General features: G+C 52.9%; 1 protein-coding gene across 6 annotated transcripts in view; it reads right to left on the bottom strand.

Annotated features, from left to right (window-relative positions):
• The window catches only part of NRG2 (neuregulin 2), a 182,899-nt gene that overhangs the window by 4,464 nt on the left and 156,937 nt on the right, over window positions 1–21,498 (bottom strand). For 2 of the 6 annotated variants that reach the window (XM_084780386.1, XM_084780389.1), the window contains 6 exons: window positions 17,719–17,839; window positions 11,205–11,263; window positions 6,424–6,447; window positions 2,847–2,949; window positions 610–733; window positions 118–245 (listed from right to left, as the gene is read on the bottom strand). In XM_084780386.1, coding sequence (XP_084636512.1) covers window positions 118–245; window positions 610–733; window positions 2,847–2,949; window positions 6,424–6,447; window positions 11,205–11,263; window positions 17,719–17,839 — 559 coding nt within the window. Of the gene's footprint in view, window positions 1–117; window positions 246–609; window positions 734–2,846; window positions 2,950–6,423; window positions 6,448–11,204; window positions 11,264–11,655; window positions 11,737–17,718; window positions 17,840–21,498 lie in introns of all 6 variants that reach the window. The other 4 variants (XM_084780387.1, XM_084780390.1, XM_084780391.1 and 1 more) reach the window with 3 other exon arrangements.

Below are 21,498 nucleotides of genomic sequence, written 5' to 3'. Positions count from 1 at the left end.
GAGTCAGGTGGACTAAGATTAGTATGCCAACACAACAGAAAATGCCAACCGGCTCTGGAGGACTCAATGACGAGACACAGGGATCAGCAGGGTTCTATGGGCCCTGGCGCTGCTCACCTGTGGCTGGAGGTGGGCGTGGCTGTGGAGCAGTGGTGAGAAGGTGAACAGGAGTGGCTCCCAGAGAATGTGGTCTCAGTTTCCCTCCGGATCACATGGTCTGTGGCTGGCACGTTTTTGGAGATGTACTAGGACGGACAGAAAGTTGGGAGGAGTTAATGATGGACACTAGATAGGTTCCCATTCCTAGTAGGGACGGGGGAGGACCAGTGATAAGCGCTGAGCTCCAGTTTACGGGGTGACCCACTAGATGAGATATGACTTTGATGTTGGGACAGTGATGGACCCAGACAATCAATCCCTGACCCCCTTACCCCCACCCCAAAATCCTTCCTTATGGAAATGGGCAGAGTGAAGCCGGATCCCTGGTGAAGCGGCGCCTGGCACACAGAACTGGACCCGCATCCACCCTGGCCCATCCTTGCAGCCAGAGAAGATGGCTGTCCAGCAAGAGCTAAGGGGAGGCGGGGCAGGTCTGGGAACACCACTCACATCTGCCATCTGGATCTCCTCAGGGTCCAGCCGAGGGTGGCTGGGCCCATTGGCCAGGCTTCGGTTCTGGTGGGCTGGGCACATGTTCTGCCGGAGATGGTGATGCATCTGCCTCCGCTGTTTCCTGCACAGGGGAAGGATGGGTGAGGCTAGCATGGCTCCCCTAAAGGTGACATTCCCTGGCTATCTCCCATCGCTGTGTACTGTGTGACCTTGGGCAAGTTCTAGAAGGTCACCAGGATGTTTCACTTCCTCCATCTGTAGTGTAGGGCCCCTTACCATCCCAAAGACCACTGACCATAGAAAGCCCACAAAGACTGTCAGACTGTGCTAGCCCCTCCCTCCCTCATTCACTTGGTTAGTGTTTATTGGGTTTTTACTGGTTCCAGACATTGCTTTGGAATGGATGAGGTAAACATGGTCCATGCCTCATGCAGCCTGGGGGCCAGTAGGAGAGGCAGAGAGTAAATAAACACACAAGTAAGTGAACCAGACACTTTCAGTAAAGTTTTACAAAGAAAATATAACAGAATGCTGTAATTCAGGAGCTGGGCCCGTGGGACTCCTGTACACTGACAGATAATAAATGCTCAGTAAATTATTTTATCATATACAACTGTAATTATATCACGCCTATGGCTCAAATTATTCCCTGGCTTTCAGCACCCCATTTTTCTCTCCAGGCTTACCTCCTGCTGCCTCCTTCCACTTAGCTCTCTGCTTCCTGGGACAGCTTGCGTCCCATCCTGTTCTGCCCTACACTCTGGCCTCTTCCCCCATTAGGAACCAACCTGAATGCTGCTCCCCAGAGAAAGTCCTTCTGTCCCCCACTACCCCCAGCTGTGGATAGGTGCTTCAAAAATGTGTCTTATGAAGCTGGGTATGGTGGCACACGCCTGTAATCCTAGCACTCTGGGAGGCAGAGGCAGGTGGTTGTGAGTTCGAGGCCAGCCTGGTCTACAAAGGGAGTCCAGGACATCTAGCCAAGGTTATACAGAGAAATCCTGTCTTGAAAAACCAAATAAATATATAAATAAATAATCTTGTGGCCAAAAGTAGTGCAGGCAGGGAGGGCTCTGGATTACTGGATAGTCAGGGCTATCTAGTGAGGCCTTGCCTCAAACAAAACCAAACAACCCCAAACCAAACATGCTCTGGGACCACTTGCTTGTGGTGTTGGTCATGTGCCTAGTCATGTGCTGGTCATGTACTGGTCATATGCTGATCATGGCTGGGCCTAGTGTCAGTACCACTGATGAGGACTTGTTGTCCTCAGTAATGAGTAAATGCTGTGGGGGTCAGAACAGGTGGCTTCGTGGACTCAAGTTTCTTGGGCCCAGTCCCTACCCCTCCTTACTTCCCAGCCTTCCTGATTCTGGTCCCGTCCAAGATGAGGTCATTAGGACCTTAGATCCCATCTGTAGGACAGCAGAGGTCCAGACCTAGAGACTCGGTCTCTGAAGTGGTGGTTCTGCCTAGGCCCACTTTCCAGATCTAAACAAATGTCACAGAACCCGACCCTACAGCCGTCACTGGCTCCGTACAATCTGAAGCTTGGCATCAAGTGTTTATGGAACCATCTGCATCCCACATGTCTTTAGCTTCTGTTTAATCTTTCTGACCCTGGCCCTTCGCTCTTAGTGGTCTAGGCTGCCCTCTCTGCCTTGTCTTTCATTTTGCCCTCTTCTAGATAATCTTTCCAGCTTCTCCAACTTCTGCCCTGCCCTGAGATAGTTTGATCTCTTCTCTGTTCTCCTTTGCAGTCCTTGCACTGTGGGCATGCACAGTAGCATTGAGGCACCCGTTTGTTCTGAGAACGCAGCCTTTTCTGCATAGCTTCTTTCTTTCCACAGTGGTCCACGGCCTCTCATCCTCCAGCATACACGCCCCCATCTACTCCAAAGGATCCTGCAGAGGGCAGCTGGGAGCTCCAGTGAGGCCACTGTAATGCCCTTTAAGGTGCACACCCTGCTCATCACCCATGAAGATGTGGAGAAGGCCTTGATTAGCTCAAGGTTCTCCGGGACATGGCAGAGTTGGGCTTGAACCAAGACTTTCCCTGTGGCTGTCCCTTGGTGTCACAGCTGCAGAGGCCCTGAGACTATTGGCTTCAGGAAGCCATAGGTGCTCATGCTGGGCATAGTGCATACAGAGGGAGGAAGTGTATTCTCACAAAAACACATCATAGGCCATCTTCCTGGCTTGGCCTGTTCTCAGCTCGAGCATGTAACACTCACTTGGTCTTGCAGTAGGCGACCACACAGACGATGCCCACGACCAGCAGAGCCACACAGATGCCGGTAATCGTCAGGACCCTTTTCTGGTACAGCTCCTCAGCCTCTGCAGGGGCAGAGCAGGAACAGAGCCCGTGGAGATGCTTGAACATGATAACCTCCCTATTCCCACGCTGCGGGCTCCCTCAGCACAGCATCTGTCCCCTCCTTCCATCCCTTTCCCTTGCCAGCTCTCAGACTGCCTTTGCCTCCCTCCCCTCAGACCCCTACACCTCCCCCAACCCCACAACCTGCCCAATGCACATGAGTGGAAAATGCAGGAGATGGGAGGGGATGGATGGAGTAGGGGTGACGTTCCAAGGCCACAGAAGAGCGGAGGCAACACCTCAACCAGCACCCCTGCCTTGCTCCATGGTGGCCCACCAGAGAGTCGTCCATGACAGTGAACAGAGATCTAGGGCAAAGGCCTTTTTCAGGCACCCCAGCTTCACTAAGAAGGCCCGGTGACAGGATATCAGATACAAATTTAGGAGGGATGCTAGGCCAGGAGCAGGGACATAACAGACTGAGTCTAGAGGTGTCTGCGGGAAGAGAGGCCTTCTTCCATTCCCACAGCCTGGTTAGGGTAGTGCCTTGGCTCACTGCACCTTGTCTGCTGGTGAAAAGCCTGCCCATGGCAGTTAGGGATGTCCATGTCCACAAGGAACAGAACAGACCCCCACCTTTACTAGCAAGCTTGGTGAGGCTGGGCTCAATTGCCCTGTCTACCTGCTGTGCCTGGTATGGCCATCTCTGCCCCTCTAAAACAGAAAGCCAGGAGGAAGACAAAGAAAAGGTGACAGCACTAGCTACAGCCAAGGCTGTATCTCAGAGCCCACCCCACTCACACCTGCTGCTTGGCACTACCACCTTCTCCTGCTCCCAGCTCAGTGATAAGTAGAGGCGAACCTTCTACAATTGGCAGAGCTCTGAGAAATGTCCCTGATCCCTCAGATTTTGCTCACCTCTTGCGTACACCAGCAACCTCAGAGCCACAAACCTTTTAGACCCAAAGCTCACATACCCAAAGCTATGGTTTCCGGAGTCATAAACATGCTTTTTCACACAGACACCCATGCACATGGACCTGAGCACACAGCTGACCACGTGCCCCAGGAATGGGTGTACATTCGTGTCCAAACATACTGAGTTACAGGCAGAGTTGTTACTGCTCTGTCCCACTGGGCCTTACCCTGTTTATCTACCAGTTCTCACCAGGAAGTATCTCTGTCACCATTCTGGTCGTGATTACAAACAGCTTCCTCATCACCAAGTCCTGTGGCACTTGACACCTCCTTTCCAGGCATGGTACCCTAGAACCTTGGTGGTGGGCGGCTCCTCTGTGGGTTGACCTTTCAGCCAGAGCTGCTCCCTTCTCTTAACCTCCAAAGGAGTCTGGGCCTCCCAGGCCTCTTCCTTTCCTGTGCCCTTTCTTGGTATCATCAATATCTAGACAGACTTTCAGCCAGACCTGTATGCATTCTCCATTTCCGTCTCCTGCTCTTGGATCAATACCCATGAGCCATAGCTGGCCAGCCTACAGGGTAGCTGAACCACGCCAGCTCTTGCCACACCTGCTTGTCCATATCAGCGAAACGTCTCTTCCCGTCACACCCTCTCTTCCTACTTCCCTGGTCTATCCAAAAGTCATCTCAGCTCTGATTTCCACTGCTGCCCCTGTAGTCCAGGAGGGGGCCTCCCCTCAACTGGAGACACCCGCCCTCTGATGGGCCTTTCTGCTGCCACTTCCAGCCCTGACTCATCCCCATGCTCCACAGATGCCAGTGACCATACAGCTATTTCTAGTCTGATGCTTAGGAACACACAGTGTCTTCTCATCGCAAGCCCAAAAACCAAGAGCTTCCTGTACCTTCCAGGCCCCTGATCACCCAGTTTCACATTCCATTTGGATCTTGTCCATGGCCTGGTGTGCTTGGAGCCAGCAGCAGCGTCTCTGTCCACCGAATAAGGCAAGCCTGTATGCGTTGTGTCCCTTGCCTTCAATTTTCTCCCCCAGTTGTTTGGAGGGCTGGCTACCAGAAGCACCACGTGGGACAAACCATTTCTTGATTGTTAGTCACAGTAGCTCTCTACAGCAGCCAAGCTAACCCCTGAGCTCACTTTCCTTCCTTCCCTTCCTTCCTTCTTTCCTTCCTTCCTTCCTTCCTCCCTTCCTTCCTTCCTTCCTTCCTGTATCACTCGTCAACAGTGTTTCCCATTTGTTGCTGACTCCTCCATGAATGCACTTCCAGGAGGGCAGGGATGCTATGTGTGGTAGACTCTGGTGTTGAGCAGATACTTATTTGAGTAGGCAAATGATTGCATCCCCACCCCCTCCCCACCAAGACAGACACGCACCCACAGTCACTTCCACGTGCTGGCAGTTTCAACCCCAAGTGCTCTGAGCTTAACACAAACACGTTCCACAGCCTTTCTGTATTCATGAGTCCTGCCCTGAGACACCTGCTAGCTAGACATTCCAGTTCCTCCATCCACACAGTACCTGCAGATTCATTCCTGTGCACGACTCCAAATCCCAGGCTCCACCCTCCTCTCCACTCAATATAGCCTGAGACTCAGACAGACACTTACATGCAGACTTGGTGCTTTGCCTTCTACTGAGAGCAACTGATGGGGACTAAGTGATGGGGCAGCTAGGGCCTCCCCAGGGCTGCCATGAAAAAGCCTTTCTGAACCATGTCTGGTGCTCCCCGCCCCATAGCATTTCCATGACCCCTGCGCCCGATGCTTGTGGTGCTAAGCTTCATCTGGATCCTTGGGGCTAGGTTGGAGTCACCCTGCACCAAGCCAGAGAGCTTAAAATGCTAATCCTCAAAGTATCTTCCAGACAGGTAGACAGGAATGTCTCTTCTAAAGGTCAAAGGGCAGTGCTTGTGGCTTTGTGAGGGAAGTAGGGAATCACACATACGTTTCTGGGGGGCAGGGGAAGGGTAGGTGCAGATTAGCTCCTTAGCGGTTCTGCCCACAGATACACACATACAGCATGCCACTGTAGGGACAGATCATGAAGAGAGTGAAAGTCTCAAGCAGATGGCAGAGCCTGGCAGACAGACGCAATGCAGGGACAGAAGCAAATGGGAAGTTGTCAGCTTCCAGCCTCGTGCAGAACGTGAAGCAGTGGACTCGGGAAGGAAAGAGGATCAAGGTGAGATGGGAAAGGTGCCCTCTGCATAGCTCCCCAAACCAGGCTCCTGTGGTCTGCAGACAGCAGCCCTTCGAGTAGCCATGTCTGGCTTGGTTACTGAATGGCTGCACAGCTTGGGATGCTAGTCCCTGGAGGTCCTTCCCCTGCAGGGGGTGCTAACTGAGCACCAGGCCACCCTGCTCCTCATGAGATTTTCCTGTCTGTCTCTAGATGAACATAGCCAATGCTAGAGCATCTTGATGAGGCCAGGGAAGTTTCCAGAATCATCCCCTTTCCCTTTGAGGGGAAGGGAAACCTAATGTCCCGCAATCCTGGTATCGGAGGCTGTGGAGAGGGGCTGTGCAGAAGATTCAGGGGGACAATCAGGATCTGTACCCTTTAACTCAAATCCAAGGTGCTCTGGCAGTGCGGAAGGAAGGAGAGTGAGAGGGCCAGGGGGAGAGAGAACGAGAAAGAGAAGGGAGGGCAGGAGAGAGAAAGAGAGAAAAAAACGTTGGTCAGAACTCGTCAGAACAGGGCAGCCTGTGAGGTGAAAGCGAGTTAGTAGTGCCCCTCCCAGCTTCCTGAGCTCCCTCCCTGGTCCCCCATCCCTGAGAGCCCCAAGAAGGCAAGAGAGAGGCCATGTTAGAACTGGCAGGGAAGGAAGTGTCTTTAGAGGTGAGCAATGGAGTTAGTACCCGGTGGGAAGGCACAGGCGCAAGAGTCAGTTGGCAATGTCCCCCAGGAGCAGAGGGCAAGTGGGGTAGGGCTCAAGGAGGAGTGTCCAGTCCCCTTCTCCTGGCTCCAGTCCTACCCATCGGCATCACCAGACCCTCCTGAAGTCAGTCTGCCCCACTCCTAGTTCATTCACTGGTGTCCTTTTCCATTGTTTAAATGACTGTGTCATGTCTGAAGATTGGCTCCATGTCCCTGCTGCCTTGTGCCACAGGCCTAGCTGGCCTGGCATATCTCCTTGCAGTCTGACTGTGGAGCTTTGGTGTCCTCCAGGGTGTAGAACAGGGAGAGGAGGAGACGCCAAGCAGCAAGCCATTGCTCCACTTGACATCCCATATACCCTGGGCTCTCAGGTTGAGCTGTGGTACCCAGACCCATCCATCTTATTACTTAGGAGATCACCTACAACTCAGAGCACAGGAAGAGGGAGTCTATCTGTGGACCGTGCCCACTCCTTATACTGTGGACAAGTCACAGCGTTGGAAGTGAGACTGTTACCTGAATGTGTGCATTCAGACCTTTCATAGGTCACAACGTTGGGGCATTAAATAAAAGGACCTTGGTCTAAGGGTCTGCTCTGCCATTGTCTGTGACTCCAAGAGATGCCCAACCCATCTAGGTCTCAGTCCCTCAACTGCGATGGAGTGGGGGTGGGGAGATCAGGCCTTGCCATGGGATCCTGGGAGGTCTGAAAACCTGGCTGTGCTTCAGAAGCATCCGGGCCAATAGGAGAAGGTCTGGGTGGGAGCCCAGAAGTCCCAGAGGTGTTTTAAAGAGCTCGCCTTTCCTTCTAAGGCACGGCCTGTTCTGTCCTACAGACCCTGGGCTCTGTTTCATCCCTAACTATCTGTGTGGATGTGGATGATCCGTGGCATCTGTTCTCTCCAAAGCACCTGTACACAGAGGCAGATGTGAGCAGACCTGGCCAACAGGAGGTTCAGCATCCTTGTGTGCCAGGGGTCCTGTTTGCACCTGCCTGGGCACACACCCCTCCCGGCAGCTTTCACATCAGCCAGGTCAGCTCCCTAGACCTGGTGAGGGTGTGGCACTGGGCTTGACTTCTCATCTGCTGTGGAGGAAGGGCATCCCGAGCGTTATCTGGCCCATCTCCCCATGCTTTCTGAAAGGGATTTCGGAGGGACCTGTGTTTGGAAAGAGCAGTAGAGTGGGTGGCTCTGAGCCAGAGACCAAGAAGGTCCTGACCCCAAGCATCTTGGGAAAGATCCTGGAGTTCTGACCCCACCAGTTCTGCGCAGAGGCCACATCAAGGAAGCGCTGATCCCAACACTTCAAACGCAAGCCCTCTGCATCCCCGCCACTCTGAAGCTGGGGTGATGTTGAAGAGCTGGCTTCTCTGCAGTTTTGCTGTGACCCCTTGAAGCCCTAACTAAGTGCAGCTCAGCTAAGTGATCCTCTCCCGCTAGATCAAAGGGTCTCGGAGACGTTCCCGAACAGAGCATTCTGATGCCTTAGGGCTTTGAAGCACTCGGGAGCACGTTTCTGATGTCCAGCCACACTCAGCTGAGAGGCAGCAGACCAGCCTCACCAGGTTCTAAGGGCTTAGTCCTCGGCTCACTTTCAGACAACGTTCTTAACGTCTACCCACGGTGCCAGGAAACTTTCTCAAGGTGACGCAGGAAATTGGGAGGCAGAGTGGAGACTGGCGGGGATCATGGGACTAAGCTATGGTGCTCCTGCTCAGGCGTGCCTGGCTGTTCCTGAGGGCTGTGGTCACCTGCAGACACGAGCAAGTCTCTCAAAGCCCTCCAAGGATTTCCTTCCAGGTCACTTCTCTGGGAACCAAACCATGTCAGCAGCAGCTCCCAGGGGGCCCGGTTAGGGTAGGCCAGTGGTGCCTGGCATGACAGGTGAGGCAACTGAGAGTCTGGCCAGTCACTAGGTAGGTGACTTTCTTCCTGGGAAGCCTGGGGACAGATGCTGAGGGGATCTACAGCTGTGTCGGTTTGTCGTTAGGGGAGCAGTCTCCTATTCATGTTTCTTGCATGGTACTTAGCCAGATAGGGTAGTCCCACTGCACTGAGTCTCAGGCCAGAAATGTTCATATTGACCAGTAAATGGGATGTTGGATTTCCATCAGGGCCAGGCTTCTTAGGAAATTGAAAATTTATTGTTTTGGATATAACCAAATGACAGTCATAAAGTGCTCGGATGAGGAGACAGTGATGTATGTGCAGATGTGAGCATGTGCTTGTGCGTGTGTGTGTGTGTGTGTGTGTGTGTGTGTGTGTGTGTGTATGCAAGCACACATTTGGTGTTTGTTCATATGTGTGAGTGTATAATCAAACACATGTGGGATACAGATGGGTCAGCTTTCCCTTTCAGGAGGGCAGGGCCCGTAGTAGGAGAAAAATTCAAAGTCCTATTGGGGGTCCGAGGCTGTTTTCTTAGTCTCCGAAAAGAAGTTGCCTGATTTTGAGGTGGTCTGGGTAGGTGGCAGGGTCAGATGCTTTGCTCAACAATGCTGGGAGGCATTCTCCAAGGACTAATTCTCTTCCTGCCCTTCTCCTTGCCACCTATAGTCAGGAGAGATACTAAATTGCCCTCTAGTGATAATGGCAGGCTTTAGGGGGAGCCCCTTTCATGCATCACCCTCGGTGCTGCCTTCTATCCTCAGTCTACAGGCAAGAGAAGAAATCCAGAGCACTCAAGTAGGTCCCAGGACCAGGGACCCAGGCAGCTGGCAGTTCTAGATGGGCAGCTAAGCACTTCAGGGGACACAGGGTGACATCTCTGAACCCACTATGTCCTAGAACATCATAAGGGCCCCCAGGGAACCTGCCTGAAGAACAGGGACCCTCCACATAAAGGCACCTGCACAGTATGGATGGCACAGGCAGGAAGGCTGGGACTGCATTTGCAGGCTTTGTTTTTTTTCCAGGCTCCCAGAGCCCTGATGATCCCTTCCAGCAGACATAGGCTGAAAGGTGACATGATGTAGCTGGCCAAGGAAGGGGCTTTGCACAGTAGCCTGTGTTCTGGAGGCCCTGTTGCTCTCTGACCAGAACAGTCTCCTAAGCTGTGGATGCTCTTGGCCAAGCATGGACAGGAACAGGACTTCCCCCACCCCCCACCGCTGTCTCTTTTACCTGCCCACCTCTGTCTGTCTGCTCTGTGCTCTCCTGAGGCTCCCCCTGCCCCCAGAGCTCTCCACATAGCCTGGGTCTGGTTTTGAAATTCTCCCAGAGCTTGAGCTGTAGAGAACTCGTTAGGACTGCCTGTCTTGCTCACGTATCCTGCCTCTGTCCTTTCTTCCTCTATAGCTTGTAACTGTGACTGGAGGAGTCTGAGAGAGTCCTGCCTCTCATATTGTGGTCACCTGCTGGGGCTCATATGCTCCTTCTGAGGGCAGTGGATACAGTTCTGGGCTTCGTCCTATGGTCTGAGGACAATTGTGAGGACTCATTTCTCCACCCTGAGACCCAAACTCTAAAACCGCTTTTCTGGATATGCTACCTAGTGGCCCCTGGGTTTCGTCTTTGGCATTTTTATGGAGTTTCTTTCCCAACATCCAAGTACCTCCTGGGTTCTCTGTTTCCTTGCTGTCCTCAGGTCCCAGATGGCCTCCCTAAAAATGAGCAGGGGTCTGGTCTACTATGCAGGATGATGGGTGACATGGTTCTGGTGGTGAACCACTGGATCCCAAACCAAGTGTGACTATCCAGACTTGCTCTGTTCCACCTCCACCTGGTGGTGCTTGAACGAACTGCTCCCAGGCCCTAATTACAAATATCCACTATTCAGCCAAATCTTTGGGCTGCAAAGGCTCACTCCCTTGTCCATTGTGGAAGAAAGAAAAGAGATGAGAGCCTGGATAGTGTTCAGACCAGAGAGGTCTTGGGAAGAGTCACCAACTCCCCCTTGAGCCTGTTAGCATCTGCAGAAGCTCTCAGTCCACCCTAACCTGTAGCCGTAGGAATGTCTTTGGCTTCCATGGAAACCACTGCCCTGGGGCCTGCTCTCTTTCAGTCTTCCCTCTGCCTTGCTCCTAGAACCATTCTGGCTGAACCAGAAGTCAGGCTTTTGAGAACTTTTCCTTTCTCTCAAAGATACCGGCAAAAAACATGCGTACACTCACTGCCAGGCTCATTAGCAGCCTGATACCTTCAAACGCCCTTCAGAGGCAGGGGAGGGCCCTGCAAATGCCTCTTCCTACATTTGGCAGACTGACCCCGGAAGAGGGGAGAGGCCTGGGCATGGCCAAGCTGCTGCAGAGAGTTCTGCATTACTATTCTCAGTCGATACAGGTGACTTATGGGGGTGGGTAGGGAGACAGGGGTGTATTGTCTCCTCTACAGAGGCTACTGGTAAGCGCTCAGGACACCCCTGCTCCCTCCAAAACTTGGTATGTAAGGCCCCATCCCTCCCACATGGGGAGACTGCCAGTCACCAGGGAAGAAAAGAAATAGAAGAAAGAAACATACTGGAGAAGTTGACCATTGCGAACTGCTGACACCTGTCCCCGGTGTATCCCACAGGACACCTACCAAAAGAAAGAAAACCAGAAAGAGAGAGCCAGGATAGCAAGACACAGGCATTGCAACACCCCGGCACAGGCTCCTGCCAATGCCAGCTAGGTTCCTCGCCACGGTTACCATTTGTACTGGCCTTGCCACTCTGCCCCTTACCTGTAGCCCTGAACTTTAAACCCAAGGATTAGGCCAAAAAAAGAAAAAAATGATAAAACAAAGCAAAAACAAAAACAAAACAAAAATAACTAACGAACCAAAGTACAAAAAAAAAAAAAGAAGAGAGAAACAAAACGTAACAGCCAAAGATCAAAACAACCAACACCCCTGGCCCTACGCCCTATATTGGGGGGACTGCACCCGGAAGCTTTCTAAGGAGCAGGGACTTGTGTTTGTATCTTCAAACATACTTTGCTTAGGATCTGGCATGTACAATCGCAAAGGCAGTTTCTCCAAACATCTCTGTCCGAAGAATCCGTTTGGACATCTGGAGAAGGAAAAGGGGAAAAATCACAGAACAAACTGGCATCATCCACGAGGCTAAGGTTAGAAATCAAAGTGCGCAGTGATGAATGAGAAAACCAAGTCAGGCGCTTGGGGTCACACTTGGAGCTGGAGCCAGGGGCTAGGTGGAGGGCTCTGCCATCTTACAGACGGACCGGACCGTGCTAATCCATGTGGCTCTGTGGGGGATGGGGCGGGTTGGGTTGGGCCGGGGGTGGGGGTGGGGGTGGGGGTGGGAAGGATGAATTAGGGAAGTTGGGTGGGGGAAGGGTGGGAGGGCATTGACTAACTGTCTTACTGGTTGGGGAGCCTTCATTCTCACCTGCCTGGTGCCCTGGGAAGCCAGAACTGTAGCCTGTGGGTGCCAGGCAGGTTGACTTATGGGATACAAGTCCCTGCTGTCACTCCTCCAGGCTCTGTTGAGGGACTCTCTCCAGGACTCTGGGCAGGTTTCCTCCTCTATTAAAAACAGCTCCCAGAAAACTCAAAGTAGAATTCTGCTAGGCTGTTCTTACACTGTGTGCTCAGGACTAAAGGGACCTAGGAGGTATTTGTTCTCTCAAAGAGGGATCTGTGGCCCAATATGTTTGGGAAATCCACCCCCCAGGGCTCCTGTAGAGTGGCAGTCTCTATTAGCGTAGGAAGGAAGGGTTATGCAAAGCTTTGTAGGAGCTAATAGCAATTATACAGACTTGTTTGACCAAGGAAGTTTTGTGTATTTTGAGACAGGGTCTCTGCTATAGCTCTGGCTGGTCCGGAACAGAAGGCACTTTTTAAGAGGGCATAGTTTGTTGACGGTTGCCCTAAAGCAGTAGCTGTGGGGAAAGCTAAGTGGGGAAAAGGGGAGCTGGAGAGAGGTGGACTTGCCAGCGTCCCAAAGCTGCCTTCCTATAACACCTGGGTCAGGGGGAGCCAGCTGGACGCCAGCCTTGGCCTGCCTGCCCTTTTCCTGGGACCTGTTCTTCCACTGTGGCCTGGCTTTGGCCTGGATCGCCTCTCCTTCCTTGCTGCTCCAAGGCACCGCCCACCCACTCCCTTCTCCCTGACCTTCTGGTACCCTCAAGGTACACTTCCTTCTGTTCTCTGGCTGCCACCTCGCCCCTTAAGCAAGTCCCAGCCTCACAGATCTCTAGGAGACATGCCCAGTCCTGCACTCTCTTCTGAACCTCAGGAAAGCTAGCCACCTAGGGAGAAGCTCACAGGCAGGGCTGTACTGGCCCCTATACGCGGCTCTCTTCAGGAACAGGTCTCTGTTGCCCTGGCCTGCAGTCTCGAGGGACTAGGGAAGGCCCTCAGTACCAGGCTACTGTGCAACATTAGTCAGCCTGGACTTCCTTAGGAGGCAAGAACTCTCTGCCTTAGCCTTCTACTGTACTTAACAAGAGAGCCCGTGGCCTTGAAGTTAAGCTCTAGCCATTGGCTGCTGTAGATAATCACGAAAGCCCTGTGGCCTCTAACCTGGAGGAACAGGGAAAGGCAGTGGCTTGTGGACAGAAAGCTGGAGTTTCTTTGGGCCTGTGGTCTCTCTCTGGGCCGGGGAAGGAGGGAGACCCGAACATTGTAGCGGTGGAGCAGGGGTGCACATGTGCCTGGCCCGTTGGAGGTCTGGCTGGGAAGTACAACTGTTGAGGGTGGGCGGCAGCAAGCACGCTTCACCCTGTTGAATCTGGTGGCTTAAGGGAGGAGCCCTTCTTCAATACCTCTGGTCTCTGACTCTAGTCACTTTAGCCCACGAAAGATGGAGGAAGTGGCCAAGGCTTCCCAATGGACTCCAGCCAGGCCCAGCTGTTCTTTCTTCAGTCCTGAGCCCTGGTGTGTGTGTGTGTGTGTGTGTGTGTGTGTGTGTGTGTGTGTGTGTGTGTGTGGTTAGGAGTGGGTGAAGTGACTCTTTTTCAAATGGAATCACCTTTGGGAATAGAGGATAAAGACCCAGAAGTTGTCAAAAATGACTCTGGGATTCTACAAAGTAACAGGAGAGGAACAGGCTTGACTGTGTCCATTGTCAGACACTAGTTGGGATCTTAGAGACAGGGAAATCAGTGTGTGTGTGTGTGGTGTGTGTGTGTGTGTGTGTGTGTGTGTGTGTGTGTGTGTGTAAGAGAGAACAGTTGAGTTCAGGGGCAGGAAGGGACTAAGAAACGTATTTGACATCAGGGCTGCTGTCCCATGAGTCTTGGAGACCAGCGACAACTATAAATACACCGCTGCGTCCCTGTCCCATACTCAGCCTGTTCTAGTCTGACTGCCTGCTCAAGGCCACTGAATTGCATAATTCCAGGTGGCACCATTGACTGGTCCACAAGATAAATGCACTATGCTATTAGTGCAACAACACTCTGGTGCTAGCCTTGCACCTATCTGAGAAAGGGGTGCGCCTCCTCGTTGGATAAAGAAAAGGCCTTGGATGATAGGGTGGTCAGGGTGGGCAAGCGTGATAGCCAGTGCTATCCTTTTGGGGGGTACTAGCTCCTTTAGGGGCTCCTGGACATTCCTACTTCTCTCTGTAGTCCCGTGTGTAGAGACTCAGGCTTTCTCAGAGAAGGTTCTAGGTGTGAGCAGGGCCTTTGGCCTTTCTGCTTTGCAGCCAGACCAGTGTCCAGTGTAGCAGGAGCCAGGTGTCTCCCTGTATCAACATGAGAGGTGTCTGCACTGGGTGCGGGTGGCTGGCTGGTGGCTGGTGGCTCCCAGTCAAACAGGGATGACTTAGGGGCGGGTCCGAAGGGGCAGCAGGCAGCCTTCCTAGACCTTCCTATAGGCGTCACCTCTGACTCCGAGAAGGTCTGAGCCTGGGGCTGGAGAAGAGCTGGGGTGAGAGAAGGGCAGAGAGGAAAGCCCCCGGGCTACGTCTGGGGTGGCAGAGAGGTCAGGACCTCTGCTGTCCCCGTTCCCCGCCCACCTCCCGGGCCTCAGTTTTCTCCTTTTGGTAGCCTGGGGATAATGCCATGTGTGCTGCCCTCACCTGGGAAAGGAAGGATGGAGGATGAGGCTGTGCCCCAGGCACTGGAGGGAGCCAGGGTCTTGGAGCTCACGAGGGAGGGTGGTAATAGTGAGGATGAGCAGGCAGATGGGGTGGGATGGGGGTGGGGGAAGCCGGGGATGAAGGAGATGAGCTGATGGAAGAGAGAAGCATGCCACTGGTATGTGCACAGGGCTGGAAAGAGAGTCTTGTTCTGTCATCATCCCCTGAACCAGTCCCCAAGAGTCACGCACCAACCGTGCTCAACAAACACACGGAGAGAAGAGGAGAAAACGGCTAGAGGAGGCGTGGAGGTCCCTGTCTGGCCCAGACAGGGGACAGTCACCTTGATTTGGACCCTCATTTTCAAGTCCCCTTAAGTTTTCTTTTTCTTTCTTTCTTTCTTTCTTTTTTTTTTTTAAACAAAATTCAGCATCAGTGACATTGTTTCTTTTGGCACTGACTTCCAGAAAAACAAAAGAGGGTTACGGAGTGTGCCTGCCTGCTTTCCAACACTCCCTGGGGGGCTCTGAACCAATACACAGCAACAAGTGTAAGAAAACCAGGAAGGAAAACTGAGTTTTATAGAAACTGGAATGAAACTGACCAGTGTAGTTTCATTATCCAAGCTAAGCGGAAATGCAAAAAAATCAAAATAAAAAGTAAACAAACAGCACAAATGGTAGACGTGAGTCCCGTTTCCTAAGTTCTTTCCTTGTTACTCCACTCAGGTGTCATCAGAAACCCCAAGAGGCCTGCCCCCCCTTCCCACCCAGTTTCCCACCCTCAGAATGGCCTCTGGGCTCTGCCCGGCCCCCTCCCCCCCTGCCCTTCTCCAGCACAGCTCCAAGGACTGCAGTCCCAGCCAGGGATGCCCTTCTCCCTTGAATGTGACAAAGGGGTTCAGGGAAATAAGTTATGGAACCTTGACTGGGGCTGTCCCAGGTGGGGCAAAGATGAGGAAGTGATGGCTCTGGGTACCAATTTTACATTTGAAACCGAGTTGCCCTGGTTTGGGGGAGGAAACAGGTCTCGTGTTCACAAGGGCTCAGGCCCCTCTTCCTGCTCCTTTCAAATGTTGGAGGGCATATTCTCTGGCTCCTGGGGCCACAGTAATGTTGGCAGGTTCCCCTGGGAGCCATCGTCTCACCCTTCCCTTTCTTACCCTGCAATCCCTCTTAGAACCTGGGTTCTGGGGGACTTGCTTTGTCCTTGTGCCTGCCTGGGGGTGCAGAACCTTCCTATCTGTAGCCAAGGCTGACTTCAGTGATAATGCTGGATTCTTTGGGGGGGGGGTGTTCAGGGGTCCAAGGAGTCAGGGACAATGAGAGGCCTGGCATGGCACAGAGGAAGGGATGTCGGGGCGGGGCATCTCTGTAAGGCATACTGGCATCTCTGTGAGTCTCTAGTAGGTCTGTTCCAAAGAGCTCAGAGCATCTGGGCCTGAGCTGCTATTATGTACGGCTGCCATCTTAGAAGCCAAGGCCAGGCCTTGAACTTTCCTGGAGTACCTGTTGTTGCTCTTGGAACTTCCCTGAGGGGTTCAGGAGGGAGGAGGCAGGGAAGGGGGTGACAGCAGGTGAAGGGTGAGACCATGGAGGAAGCCAGCAAGGAGGCCAGCTGGGGCCAGAGCCACAGTTCTGCCTGGCAGTGCCACCAAGCTCTCCTGTGGGTGAGTGGGAGGAAACACAGATACTGGGACCCTATTGGCGTGTGCAGGGTTCTTTAAAAGTCCCAGTGTTCTCTGCAGGCTCGCATTCCTAGAAAGGCCAACCCAGCGATAGGGGTGCAAGGTCTGGCCTGGAGGGCCAGAGGCAGGAAAGCCTGAGATTCTTCTACCGGGAGGTCGAAGCTCTCTTTCTCTTTCTGAACTAGCAACACTTTGGTGGCCTTTGTCTATATGCCATAGGAACGGGCCGGCTTTCACACCTAGTCTGGGGCGCTTGGTACAGGTTGCTTGGAGAACTCCAAGTTGTTGACTAGACAGACCCCTTTCTATTCCTCCTTAAGAGCTGGCCAGAGTTGCACTCCTCAAGTTTGTGTCACCCTCCTCACACACATGCAGGAGGATCGCCCAGAAGACCTGCTGGGATTGGAAGAGCCCTTTCTGGTGGCCTCATTCACACCTGTCCTGGGTTTCTGAGCTCCTTGTTTTTCCTGCTGGGGCCACCTTCACCTCCTCCATTGGACCAATCCCGTGGCGCTGTCCTTGCTGCAGACCCCCCCTGCGCCACCCCCCCCCCCGCCACCTTCCGTAGAGAAGGGCTGAGGTTAAAATAGCACAAGCAGTGCTCAGGGAAGAACTGGCCATTGGAGCAGGGGGTCAGCTGGGCAGAAAGAACAGACAGATCTAAGGCCAGCGCTGGGCTCTGGGTAAACCCCTACTTCCCCTCTAGACAACAAGAGTGGAGTCATCAGGTGCCCAGGGCTCTGGAGCCTGTGTCCTGCCTCACTCTTCAAGGCTTATTACTACTAGAAAAGAATCAGCTCGGGCGTGTTCATTCAGGACAAATTTGGAGAGTTGCTTAGAGATGAGGAGAGAAAGAGAGAGGACAGAGAGAGAGAGAGAGAGAGAGAGAGAGAGAGAGAGAGAGAGAGAGAGAGAGAAGAGAGAGGGAGGGGGAGGGAGGGAGGGGAGAAAACCGGAAGAGAGAGAAGGGGAAGGGGAAAGGGGGGGGAAGGGGAGAGAGAGAAGAGAGAGAGGGAACATCCAGTGCTTTAGACTGGTATCCCCACCTCCTGCAGAATGTTGGTAAGAGGTGGGCACTGATTGGGGGACAAAGTGATAGGGGCCTAGGAAACTGGGTGTGTAGGAGTTCACACACCCCTTAGGAGCTTAGACATCTTAAGAATCCAGGAAAGTCCTAGAAAGTGGGCAAAGCCCCCTTCTGTGCCCCTTGGGGGGTCACTTTCAAGCAGCTTGAAGCTCACTTTTCTAGAGCCCTCCACTTCTGCCCCAGCATCTCCTCCCTTGCTCTTGCCCCGTGCCCACCCCCGCAGGTCACTTACTTGCAGGAGAGCTGGTTGATGCCCTCGATGTAGTAGCACACGCCTCCATTCACACAGTAGGACTTGGCTGTCTCGTTGCACTTCCGGGCATGCCCCGACCATGACGACAGAGTGGTGCTCACTGGAGGTATGAGAGACACGTGCTAGTGACCCACTGAGACCACCTCTGGGCCCAGGGGGATCACTTCCTTCATGTTCTTTCCTGTACCCATCTCAAAAGTGGAAGTCACTAGGATCTGCAGGAATGCTTTGGTGGGCAACAAGGCAAATGGGAAGCCACAACAGACCGCCAGCTCAGTGGGATTCTGCCTTCCCATTCTTGGCAAACCTACAAAACCAGGGTGTTCCTACCCCCATCCCCCACTGTTTTGGAGGGTGGAAGAGAACAGAAAGAGCTTCCTCCATTGGTGGAAGGCCTGACCTCTGCTCCACTCCCGTCTCCCTTGGGGCCACTCCACTAGTTGTTGATGTAGGAAATGGTATCCATCTGCACGGCTCAGATTCTTATGGTGGACCAGGGGACTCAAGGAAATGACACCTTTCAGATACTGTCATTTTCTGAGCTCGGGGAAGGTGTGTATGTCTGGGCTGGGTGGGCTGGAGGAGGGAGAACACAATGCTATCGATCGGACTTGGGCTTCCACTCTTCTCTCCTCTTGTTTCCAGCGCTGGGATGTTAAGAAGGCTGGACATCCTGTCTCTAGAATTGTTCAGGGTCTCCTTCATGTCCCCACACCAGCCGGCTTCCCCCCCCCCCCCCCCTTGTCAATGGTGGCTGTGGAGGGAGCCTTCAGACCTCGGCCAGCCTAAACTGTAAGTCATGAAGTTCAGGAGGCGATGTATGGGGAGAGAGTTGGGGGAGGGGTGGGGGGGCACAGCTGGAATGTGAAAACTGGGTGGGAGAAAGGCTGGGCTCTGAGCCTCCTAACCCAGGCTGCACAGCTGATTGATCAGGCTTGCTTGAGTCAGTGAGAAGAATGAATCTTTTGCTCGCTCCTTTAGCAGGAGACAGTGTCCAGAAATCTGGCTTTAAACGCAAAAACTTCTTTTGTAAGGCAATTGCCCCACACTGGTTTCCCAGGATGCTCAGCCAAAAAAGGAGCCCTTGCTCCTCCTTTGGGCTCTGAGGTGCTGAGGGGCTTCCATTCCTGCCCAGTGGTGGTCCTCAGACTGAGGTGTCCCACTCCACCTTGGCTACCCTTATCTCCTCTGGGGAGGCAGCGGGGAGGAGCTGAGAGGAGGATGGAGCAGGCAGGCGCTTGGCACCCTCACTGTTTAGACATGTAGGGAGACAGATGGAGCGTGGGGGACTGGAGCGTACACACAGCCCTGCCTCTGTATATGTCTGAGGCACTCACAGATAAAACTCAGAGGGGAGGGCCAGCTCCCACCCTCTCCCCCACCCCATGCCTGTTGCAGAGTTGGCATCTCAGGCCTCACCCCTGCTGAGGTCCCCTCTAGAGCTCCACTGCAAACCCAGCTGGGACCCACATGCTGGTGAGGCAGGAGCAGCTTTTACTGGTGTTTGCTCCAATTCTGGGTCACAGAGACCCAGGAAACTAAGAAAGGGACAGGGAAGAGACATGAGTGAGGTGGCCATGTCTGCAAGTTATAAAGCCCAGCACTGGGCAGATCCTAGAGTGTGGGATTTCGAGGTTGTCTCGCCCTTTGGTTACACCTCGAAGGAGGAGTGAAGACAGAAAATGGCCGCGTGCCTGTCTAGAGCTGTGGTGGTGTGTCCCTGCTAGATACCCCGTCCCTTGTGAAAGAACACGTCAGCACCCAGGCTTGATGTGAGCAGATGAACGTGGACCACAGTCTGCGGCCTCCCAGGGGCCTTGGCTAAGCCAAAGGAATTTTGGCCTGGACCTGCCAGGCTTAGCATGGCTCCTCTGCATCCGTGGTGGCAGAGACCTCCTGCTGTTGTGCCTTCATTATTATTCTGCTAGGCTGACTGAACAGTGGGTGGCAGTGAGGATGCTGAAGACAGACCACTGAATGGCCACCTAGTTGTGGTCTACTGCCAATACCATATCATGGGGCCGGTGCCCAGACTCCAGAAAAGCAAGAAGAAAGCGTAGTGGAGGAGCTAGTCATGGGGGGGTCAGGGAGTGATGGGCACAGGCCTTCTTAGGCTATGTTATCACAGCTGTCCTGGTGGTGAAGCCACACAGCAGGGAGGTGTGTACCCCACAGGCCGTGGTGGTGTCCTCACACTGGTCTGTCACTCGCAGGTCCCAAGGCAACATATTCTTATTCCCTTGTGAATACGTGTGTAGTTTGCCACCGTTCCTTTGTATTTGGAAAGCTCTCCACTGGGATGGCTTGTGGCTACCCCAAGTCCAGTGTGTCTAAACTAGCCTCCCAGTTATCGGTCCCAACCTTTTTGCTAGTCTTCCTCATGCCTGTGAGCCCCAAGGTACTAGAGAGCATCTTTTGTTTCTTCGTTCTACTTTATTGTCACATACCTCTAAGGATGGCCACTCCCACCACACCAAGAGGCTTGATTTATGCCTCCTACTTCTTTTCCTGGTCTAGGTCACTGCTGTATCTTCCTTGGGTGAACTTACTTACTGGTCCTCCTGGCTTACACTTGCCTTCACTCTGGCTTTGCTGCTTGAAAGCTGCCACAGGGTCTTTGAAATATATAAACCGTGTCAATTCTTTCCACAACCAGAGCTCTTTGGTGGTGCCCATTTGTAGTGGGAATAAAGCCCCTGCCCCCTCATCAGGTCTAATCCTAGTCTTATCACCCGTCTGTCATTTTTTAAAATCCTGTTCTCTTAAAACATATTTTTGAAAATGATTTATCTATTTTACTTTTATGTATATGAGTGCTCTTATCTGCATGTCAGAAGAGGGCCTCAGGTCGCAGTATAGATGGTTGTGAGCCACCATGTGGTTGCTGGGAATTGAACTCAGGACCTCTGGAAGAGCAAACAGTGCTCTTATCCACTGAGCCATCTCTCCAGCCCCTCTTAAAACATATTTTGACTACACACATTTTAGTTGCTCCAACAAGCCAGGTGCCCTGCCGTCCAGGACCTTCCAAATATCTCTCTCAGTGCAGCTTCTCTGGGCTTCTCAAGATGGCTACAACCCCCACATTCTTTCTGTCCACTGCACAAGCTGACTAAGGAACCAAGCGTGCCACCACCAACTCCTCCACTAGAACCCACTAGCTCCTTGCGGCGTGGCCACATCTAGTGTGTTTCACTAAACCCTACCATCTAGCCAAACGCCTGACACAGAATAGGTGCTTAACATTTGTTGACAGAACAAACAAGCAAACACGTTATCTGATTTGTGAGGGCAGCCCTCTGCTGTTTCCCTGAGCGTAGTCTAGTGTCCTTAGCCTGGCTGGCAATACCTTTTCTGTAAAGCACCGTCTCCTTCCACAAGCAAATACTGCTGAGGTAGTGTTAGGGAGGTGAAGTCAGCGCCACAGTGAGACACCACTTCCTACCTACTAAGAGGGCCAGAGTGGTGGGGTTGGAAAACAGCAAGCGGTGGGGAGATAGGAGGGCATGGAACCCTGGGGCACACTGCTGATGCGAATGTACAGTGGCCTGGTTGCTTAGGCATCTGGTCAGGGAGTTCGTTAAAAATAAATAAATAAATAAAATCCGCAGAGTTACCATGCACTCAAGAAATTCCACTCATGGGTGTATCCTCAAGACGGACACGTGTGCTTACAAACCCCTGACCATGAACGTGAGCGGAAGCGCTATTCATCAGCTCAAGTGTGGAAATGATCCAAATGATTCAACAATTCAAGCC

The sequence above is a fragment of the Acomys minous genome (assembly GCF_964271855.1).
Source record: "Acomys minous genome assembly, chromosome: 4".
Classification (NCBI taxonomy): domain Eukaryota; kingdom Metazoa; phylum Chordata; class Mammalia; order Rodentia; family Muridae; genus Acomys; species Acomys minous.
Note: the sequence above shows the minus strand (reverse complement) of the source record. Positions and strands in the feature narration are given on the sequence as shown.